Raw genomic sequence first — 10,185 nt, forward strand, 5'->3', positions numbered from 1 at the left:
ACATGTTGCACCACAGACTGACACTGTCATACTTTTACCTTGGATGAAAAAAATACAAAAAATAAAAGTCCTCTGCCTTTGGACACTTCAAATAATCCAAATTTGGGGAAGTTGGGGTGGCACTGGTAGCCTGCACTATCCTGAACATGGATGAATACTTAATTTGTATGAATTAGTATATTAGTATAGGGGTGGTCTCATTACAAGGACCTACTGTATACTGCATGATTGGTCCCACTGGTTATAACTGGGAAAAACAATTAACTTGCAAATGAGTTAATGTGAGAAGGTGTTTACATCAGTGTCTGCTTTCTGTCACACTGGAAAGAAATGTCCATAAACATGTTGATGACATTGACACCTACACCTCCTATATGGAGTCTTTGCAGAATTAAGTGATTTTCCTGCACTGAATAATGCCATAGTGGGAAGCAAGGCTATGGGAGGGGTGAGCAACAAGGGAGCGTAGAGTTAGACCAGCAGTTGAAGACATGCTTTAGAAAAATCTGCATGAATGGCCTTCAAAAGAGAATATATTTTTCTTACCTTTTGATCATGAAAATATCACACAAAGCAGCTTTAACCCATTGAAACCGGAGGCCTTCAAAACTAATGCAGCTAACAGGTAAATTTCCAATTCAAAACCTATAAATAATTTGCCTTTTATTTTGACTCACAGAGAATGATGAGCTGCACATTTTTCTTGTCTATGTACTGTAGGTCTAAAATCACCAAGCTCAGTCTTTGAGGGAGAGTAATCAACGTTTCATCAATATTGATAGATAACAAATGTTTGCATCTCTGACTGGATGTAGTTTAATCTAGTATAAAACTGAATCTATTACCAACAAGGTGATCAGCAATCAAATATATCCTTATACGTAATTGTTATAAAATAGTACAGAAAATGTATTAATTAATGCTTCTACGTCTTGGTGGCACCATGACCCATGATGGACTTCTTGGTGTTTCTCTCAGGTTTCAAAAGGATTATAAAACACTTTGGTCCAAACAGTGCAAACACAAGGCCAGAACTAGATGCTAAAATGGCAAATACCTCCACTACATCTGCATATTTGCCTGGCGAGCTGATATATGCTGGGATGAAGGCTATCCACACGGCACAGAAGATCAACATGCTGAAAGTGATTAACTTGGCTTCATTGAAGTTGTCTGGAAGATTCCTTGCCATGAATGCTAGGACGAAGCTGAGGAGTGCCAGTAAACCAATATAACCTAGTAAGACTGCAAAACCAACTGTTGATCCCACATCACACTCATAAACTATCATATCACTTTGATATTGTGTGTTTTTATGCGGAGTTGGAGAGGCAGACACAAGCCAGGCTATGCAGATTATTACCTGGATAGAAGTAAGAGCCATAACTGTTCCTCTCTGCTGCATAACACCAAAAAACTTCATAATGTCTGCACCGCCAGGCTTGGAGGCCTTGAACACGGCTATTACCACCATAGTTTTTACCAGGATACACGAGACACACAGCACAAAGCTGATCCCAAATACTGCATGCCTCAGCTGACAAGTGGTGAGGCTGGGACGGCCAATGAACAGAAGTGAGCACAAGAAACACAGTTTGAGTGACAGCAAAAGTTGAAAGCTGAGTTCTGAGTTGTTGGCGCGCACCATGGGTGTGTCTCGATGATAGACGAAGATTCCCAGGACAATTGCACAGATAAGTGTGCCTAGCAATGAGATGGCTGTCAAGGAGATACCCAGGGCCTCATGGTAGGAGAGGAACTCAACGCTCTTTGGTACACAGTGGTCACGCTGGGGGCTGGAAAAGAGGTCCTCTGGACAACTGGTGCACTCTGTAGAGTCTAACAAAGAAGAGAAGGTTAAAGGGACAGACAAGTACAGTATCAGCCTAAAGATGGCATAATGTACACACATAATGTAAACCAACCAGTCTTATTGCTCATCTCTCCCTCAGAACAAGCAATGCAGTCAAAGCAGCAGACAGGTTCTCCTTTCCTTCTGGCCACACAGGTTCCAGGGGAACAGCTCTCGCTGCACACTGAACGAGGAGGCTACCGAGGAAAGAAACAGAGATCAATATCAGTTCAAACGAAATTACATTCACATCTTGATTAACATTAACAACATAAATTATTTTATAAAGCCAAAGTGACCTTTTTGGTTTCAAAGTTCCAGAAGATTCTGTCTTCATCAAGGATGAGTTCTTCATCCGCGGAGGCTGACTTCTTGAACACACCTACATTGTGAAACTGTGTGCTTCCATCAGGGAGCCACGCCCAGTTCAATATATCACAGATTGGTAAAGAATCACCATTCTCATCAAATGATACAATATCACCAAATGATGTAGTGAAGTTGATCTTTGCCAGGTACCACACAAGCTGGAAATGGTGATGAACAAAATTATGAAGAGCAAGAGACTTAATATTATTATGATAATTGAAATAATAATAATTCTGTGTCCCAGCACATAATACATATAAAAAGTGAAACATTGGTAAACATTTCCTGCAGATAAGTATTTTCATGCATCAATTTTATCACTAGAACATTATATATACAGTTTATTAGTATGTCAATCTTTCATGCTTTGTAACAATGTAATAATATTTTATTTTTTATTTTATCATTATGTTATTATTCAAAATTAAATCCAACAAGAAACTCTAGTGAACCGTTTATTAATATCACACCTGCCATGGCTGTATTGTCTGCAAACTGGCACAGCTGTGCCCATTGAAAGGCCCTCTTCCTGGCACACACTGCAACATGTCATGGAGGGCATGGGCCAGAGCATACACAGCCTTGTACACATTATACTCTGCCCGGAGGTTAGACACATCCAACAGGGTAGTTTCTGCTGTGCCTAGGTTCTCTTGTCCAGTACACACCCTTCCACCAGCATCCACCCACTCTGATGGAAGGGGTGCAAATTTACACTGAAATGTGTGCTCCCAAAACCGCCTCACCTGATGAAACAAAATTGATAATTAAACATAAATACAGTATCATGTGAATAATTAAAAACAGACGTCAGATTCAAATCGTAGATTAAAATGCTGTTTATTTCGCGGACAGACGCACGCATCAGCGGATTTGATTTTCCCTCCAGCCGTATCAGAATCAGTTTTGTTGTGTGTAAAAAAAAGTGGATTAAATTAGTTTTGTTGCAAGCTCCATCATTTCTGAAAGGGGAAAGAGAAGAAGGGGTGGGTGGGTGTGTGGGTGTGTGTGTGTGTGTGTGTGTTCATATAGTTGGTCCTTACTAATGCTCATTATAATATAGTACCATTTCAGTGGTCAGAGTTTCAAAGGAGGGCTGTGGACAGTCAAGAACCAGAATAATCTTTGTCAGGTGTAAACCACATAAGTCCAAAGCTGAGATCCATTGGAAAACCTGTGTTCCAATGGATCCAATGTAGTCACAAGCTCTCCAATAACCCCCACAGACACACATACCCTGGCTTTCACTTCAAACAAGCCGATCTACAAGCTCACAATGTGACGCAAACGCGTTGTGAGCTTGTACATGTTTTTTCTATCATGTTGTCTGTATCGCTGTTCCTATGCTGCTACAATGACTATGTTTACATGGACCCTCATTAATATTCAGAACGACAGCTCAATCAGAATAAAATACATATTTTAAACACGACACTTGGAAGAGAATTATTCCGATGCGGTCTCTGATCGGAAGGAATTTTCTTTCTAGTTGAGAGTAGAGTGTATAAACCTTTTGACATTTATATACAATGATGTCAAATTAAAGTTATAGAATGATATCATAGGCAGCATATAGCACAGCATAGTCACTTTGTAAAATACTTTCGAGTGTGTAATTTGCTCAATAAGAAAGAAGAGCAGAAACAGAATTAGCTGAGGACACAGTGGTCAGCTCATAATTCCGACATCCCATTATTCCAACCATTAGGTTAGTGTGAGGTTAGGGATACGGTTAGTTATAACAGGGCTAGTTGGACTAACGGGTAGTCGGAATAGTGGGCTGTCGGAATAATGACATGGCACCGTGGGTCCATGAAGAGAATTTACAGAAAGAAAAACAGGCAGAACCACTTAGTGCCAAATGTCAACAGTTATACTCTGATTAAATGCTTTGAGGCATGTAAACGAGGTTCACTTTTTTTATACAATGTAAACCGTTAAGTTGAAATTTCTGATCAGAATTATGAATGAAGAAATATCGTTCATGTAAACACAGTCAATGTCCGAGGAGCCAAACAAAACTATTCTTCAATCTCATGTACCTGTACACAAGATGTAACAATATAGACGATCACCTTGGACCTTGAAATTAAACAAAAGACTCACTAGGATATTTTCATGGCTGTTGACGAGGTCATTTTGAGGATGTATTTTCAACAAGAAGTCCTTGAGGCCTGATATCTCTCCACGACGGAGGGCAATACTCAGGGTGCCTCTCAGGTACGGCAGGTAGCGAGGAGTCTGGAGCTTTGGGTCTGTTATCCAGGCTACAGATGCTATCCACTGTAGACCTGTCACCTTTTGCTTTACCACCTGTTGATTGTGATCAACAAAAACAACAATAACAATGATAATAATAATACTAATAATAATAAATTGAATCGCAATTAAGTTGCTTTGCAATTAAACAAAATGCTTGCAATTAAATAGCAATCGATTTTTTACAAACGAAAGGATGTCTTCACTTCAATATTACTCATTTCAGACTCCTTAGAATCATGAGGTCCTAAATGAACATGGATCCCAACCTCGTCCATGAGTTTAATCACACGGATCCCATATTCAACTGCGACGACCACACAAGCTGTGGATTTCTTCATCACAGAGACAATCCTCTGTAGTTCAGCAGGGTCACTGTCCCAGGGCAGAACCTCAAAATAAGCCAGACAACCCCAACCAGACTGGGCCAGCTCAGACTGGAAGATTTGGGCTACATCGTGGCCATAGACATCATCGCAAAACACAATTCCTGCCCAGGTCCACCCGAACCGTCTCATAATCTGGAGCATAGCTTGCACCTGATTGGATAAGGATGGAGGGATATGTGCTTAAACAAGTTCATTCACATAGTAGTAAATCCTTGACCTTTGGCCACTGAATTTCTGATCTAAATTCGTGAATCTCCTACACAGATTCCACAACGAAAAGGTCTAATAATTGTCTTCTGATGCTGTCAACAGAGACCTTATGACCCAGCAGTAATACACAAAAGCGGGAGGTGATATGCAATATCAATTACACTCACTAGAGAGAGGTATTTGTCAAGTGTGTGGAACATGTACGTAGAAATTCACCTGGATGGTGTTACTTGGTATTGTTCTGAAGAAGGAAGGGTACTGTTTCCGGTCGCTCAGACAGGAGCACATGGAATAGTAACTTATCTGAAAAAGACACAAAACATCTGTTCTGTACTATACAACTTCTTATTTTTATTTAAGCCATTAAGCGGCACAGAGTGCCGTGCTATGAGCTTGTAGATCTGCTATCTTTGAAAAATCGTGAACATTTGTGGCTTGGATTATATATTTTTTAAAGCGAACATGTATAAAATATTTAGTTCCAGAAACCCCCAGAAGCAAAGATTTGAGTTACAAATTAAAAGACAAAAAAAATCAAATATTTGCACAACTTTTCATGATTTTTCAAAAATAGCAGATCTACAAGCTCATTCAAGCAAAGCATGTGAGTGGAATGACGACATGGCGAGGCTGTTCTCATGCTCCACTCAACCTGTCACTCTGCTCAACGCCACTCACCTCTCGACTACATTTACCCCCTCTCTGCTAAACACCTGACCCACTGCTCCAAACAAACTAACACAAAATACACATTACTGACTGCATCCTTGGATAACTTGGATGCATGCCATCCAAGAGCTTGTGGAACATAATTTAGCTTTTGCACACGCGCTCTCTCTCTCTCTCTCTCTCTCTCTCTCTCTCTCTCTCTCTCTCTCTCTCTCTCTCTCTCTCTCTCTCTCTCTCTCTCTCTCTCTCTCTGGGCCATGTTTTCGCTGGTGCCTTAAACTTCTTCGCCATTGTTTTACTATTTTTAAAAACATTTTCAAATAGTTCAACTAGCCGATCTACATTGACACGTTGTGAGCTTGTAGATTGGATATTTGAACTATTTGAAAAGGTTTTTAAATATAGTAAAAAATGGCAAAGAAGTTTAGGGAATGGGTAAGGCACCGGCGAAACTAGGGCCCCTTCTCTCTCTTTTCTCTCTCTCTCTCTCTCTCTCTCTCTCTCTCTCTCTCTCTCTCTCTCTCTCTCTCTCTCTTTCCCTCAGCAATAGTTCTGTGTCAAATCGTAACCTTTGATTGACTGATGATGACACACAAATAAACATCTTGTCTGAGATGTCAATGACAAAAAAAAAATCCATTTACAGAACCAGGGACATGCGACGTGTGCACATTTTAACATGTAACGACCCCTGTCCCATGCCGTCCGTCCGTTTTTACCCCTGCACCAGCGAAGCCTCGTCGTGGGCCCCTAACCCTAACCCCTGGCCCTTCCCCCGTTCCCTGTAACTGTTAAATACAGTCGTTATGGCCGTGTGGTCAGGCCTCCTAAAAGGCACTGAAGAGAGTGTGTGTCCTGTTTTGGGGGGGTTTGCACGGGTTTAATGTTTTACACTGAATGTCAATACGTAAAACATTCTGAATATTACACCAAATAGCTGACTCCCCACATACAAAGACATTATGTGCCCTTAGAAGTCTTACTCTCAGGCCCAGGGTGAATCAAATCTGGAACACAAGATGCATTGCATGAAAACCAAAATATGCCTGCTCCGCACTCACATGCTCTGCCTGCATGTGTTGTCTTTCAGGCTTTAAAAATATGATATAAATTGTACATCATATAATATATTTGATTAAAAAAAAACAAATAACCAAAATTAAGCAATGTGCAGTGTATCAAATACAGTAGGTGATGGTAAAAAGGGGCTCACCTAATTAACTTACCAGGGGCACTCTGTACGGACCTAATACACTAGAGAAGGCAATCGAATGTGATGAGTGATCACCCACAATTCCGAGCACTGGAGGAGACCCAACACAGCTCTCATCCAGTTGAATCTGCTCCTCTCTCCCACTGACCAATGACAACGCTGCACGGAATGCAACTCCGGGCGTGTAACAGGTATCATAGAGAATATACCCCAGAGTGACATTGGGTAGCAGGCTGGGGTTTCTGTTGATCTCTGCGACGGCAAAAGCCATGGTCTGGGCGAGCCTGAACCCGTCAATGTTGAGACTAACACACAAAGATGTCACTGTATCCTTGCATATGTATATTTGTAGAAATGTACAGTGTCAACAAATCCTATGGAACCATACATCACAAAGGTCCCTGTTCTCCTGCTTTGCTATTGTATTTGTGATACTCACCCATAACAAATGGGGTCCTGTTGCTCGGAGGTGAAAGACAGATCAGGGAAGACAGAGTAGAGGTGGATATCAAACACGGCACCCAGAACCATGTCCCCAGGCTTGTAAATGCTGTTGAGATTAAACGGTGCCTGTAACTCACAAGAAGAGGAAGATGAGGAAGACAAAGAAGAGAAGAGAGAGAACAATGTCAAGTATGAAAACATTTGTATGACTACAGAAGCCCCCATGACTGTCCTCCTAATCCCCTCCCCCCCTTCTCTAAATCCATTGCCCGGTTGTTAAGTTTTATACACCATGCTGTGCCACCCTCTGTGCCAACGCATGCCACTACGTAATCTTTCACAACACCCATCTGAGCAGAGGCAGCTGTAGAGGCAGGGCTTAACATACATTATCAATACTTTCATATGAAAATAATGTTGTGTGTGTCCTGTAATGTGTCAATCACACTACACAGTATCACCAGTACATTAGAAACTATTCATCCCATTGTAGGTCATTTTCATGACCTACAGTGGATCATGAAATGACCTACAATGATAAATAACTAGAATATATTGTTCCTGAGGAAACAATGTGGGCTCACTTAAAGACAAAAAATGATACGAAAAAGTACAAACTGTTCCCAAGCAGTGCTCTCTTTGACTTGGTATCTCTGATTGTGTTCACCATCACCAGGTGTACTACTGTAATTGCTACAGTGCAGAGGGACATGGGTTGATAATAATGGTCTTAACTCAAAATGTATGCAACACACAGCTCTTTCAATTAAATCGGAGAGCAGACCTGTGTGAACTTGGTGATATAAAAAACATATCTGTAGTGTAAGAATTGTGGCCACAGTGACTTTACGAAAACATGGGTCATTCCTCTTGTGTCCCTCTCTCTCCCTTCTTGCAAACACCATTAGTGTGTATTGGAAAAGCTGAAAAGACTGTGAGATCCACATGTGCTTTGAAGTGGGATAGCTTCAAATGTATAAAAGTGATCAAAAAGTTAAACACTGCAATGGAAGTCATAATATACCTCAACCTTTTAAAGTTTAAATGCTGAAGTAACATGATTGCAAACAAGTGAAAGGTTTTTCAGTTGAAATAACATTAGGCCTGATTCACTAAGCTCGTTTACGCTGCCAGGGCTCTGGCCCTATCTGGCGCAGAGGGCACAAGCAGACAAAGTTCGAGACCCAAGGCCGCCGGGGTACTGCAGACAAACGACCCAGGCAGCCTAACCCAACCTCTGCGTCTTGTTATTTTAAAATCTACTTGTTAAAGCTAATTGTGGCATACAAGTAGTACTAGTCTTGACTAGACTTGCCTTCTGTGTGACACCTGCCTTGAATTGTAGTGTAAATGACCCCAAGGCACTGTGCTTTTATTTTGGTATTTGATTTTGTGTGTCAGGTCACAGGTCACAGGTGCATTGCATTTATGTTAATTCTATGTTTCTGTGAGGTGCTTTTGAGATGCTTTTATTTTGAAGGTGTTTGCTTGATTTCTCACTACTATCACCTGTCTGCTCAGCCAGAGACTCAAATGTTTGCAGCAGTACCAGGGTGAGGTCTGCTTGCTGGACAGTAAAGGTTTAGCCCCCTGCCTAAATGGGCACAAGGTATATTTTCATTTGTTTAAAGTGTGTTGTATTTTGTCATGTATTTTATTTGTCTAAGCAAGGTCTGTTTTGTAATAGTGTTGCTCAATGTGAATGATTGTTTTTGTAATTTGAAAATGTTTAATGTCCAATTGTTTGTTTGTTTGTTTTGTGACAGCTTTTACGTTGTTGGTTTTAAAATAAACCTCATCTAAACCACCAGTAAAAGACCATCTTTGGGCGGGGACGCTACAGTAAAAGCTTCGACCCTCATCTCTTCAGCGATCCTGTTGCACAACCAAGGGGATTCCACGGTTCAACGGCACTCATCCTACACGGGCAGCAGACAGTTGAAGTTGATGTGATGGTCAAAGACATCTGAAGGTAACATCCTAAAGTCATTCAAAAGGAGGACACAAGCCTTGTCTTGGAGTACAAATATGGAGAAACAGATTATAACTCTCCAGAAGGAGATTGAAGAACATAAAGACAATCTCCAAAATGAAACAGAAAACTTTGCACTAAGAAGTGAATTAAAAGAAAAAATTGAAGAGAAAGAGAAATTAATGGCTGATCTTCAGAGTCGTGTACTAGAGGCCACAAAGGAACCTCGCCATTCTGAACGTCAACGAGTTCCAACAGAAAAAATGCATGCTTACCAACAAGAGGAGTTGAGTAAGAAAGAAAAAAGACTAATTACCCTGTATGAACAGTGGAAGATTGTGGCCCGTAAGACAAGACAAGAGCTTAAAACAAACATAACATGGCCTAGACCGTGGCGTCGCGGTCTAGGCACCCTGGTTGCAAATCCTTAATAGCAGTGTGCCGCGGGTTCGCGTCCCGTTCCCGTCGGCCTTTCCTGCATGTCTTCCCCCCATCTCTCTCCCCATTCTTCCTGTCAGACTACTTTCCCTGTCCCTCTCCAATAAAAAAAAAAAAAACAATAAAAAAATACCAAAAAAACAAACAAACAAACATAACAGAAACCCATCTGACATCCCTCTTAGACCCTCTTGAAAAAGCACAAAATGTAGTCACGAGGACCTATATGGAAATAAGAGATCAGATCACACCATCAACTGAACTAAGACGTAAAATTGATGCATGTGAAGCTGTAACTAAGGATATCACCAAAATTATATATGATAGGATAACAGAGGTTGATGGAGATTATGATGCAGAGGGTGTCAAT

The 10,185-nt window shown here is 41.0% G+C and overlaps 1 protein-coding gene across 1 annotated transcript; it reads right to left on the bottom strand.

Moving 5' to 3' along the window:
- Positions 1–811: 811 nt before the first annotated feature.
- Positions 812–7,492, bottom strand: LOC311034479 (extracellular calcium-sensing receptor-like; the record flags this gene model as incomplete). The annotated part of the gene is made up of 8 exons (XM_084042361.1): positions 812–1,839; positions 1,926–2,049; positions 2,152–2,379; positions 4,328–4,534; positions 4,750–5,019; positions 5,296–5,382; positions 6,975–7,245; positions 7,401–7,492. 8 exons carry the CDS (start codon positions 7,490–7,492, stop codon positions 926–928), a joined length of 2,193 nt encoding a protein of 730 aa, XP_083898487.1. The 3' UTR covers positions 812–925.
- Positions 7,493–10,185: the final 2,693 nt, after the last annotated feature.

This window comes from Gymnoscopelus microlampas, assembly GCF_963454915.1.
Source record: "Gymnoscopelus microlampas genome assembly, chromosome: 19".
NCBI lineage: Eukaryota > Metazoa > Chordata > Actinopteri > Myctophiformes > Myctophidae > Gymnoscopelus > Gymnoscopelus microlampas.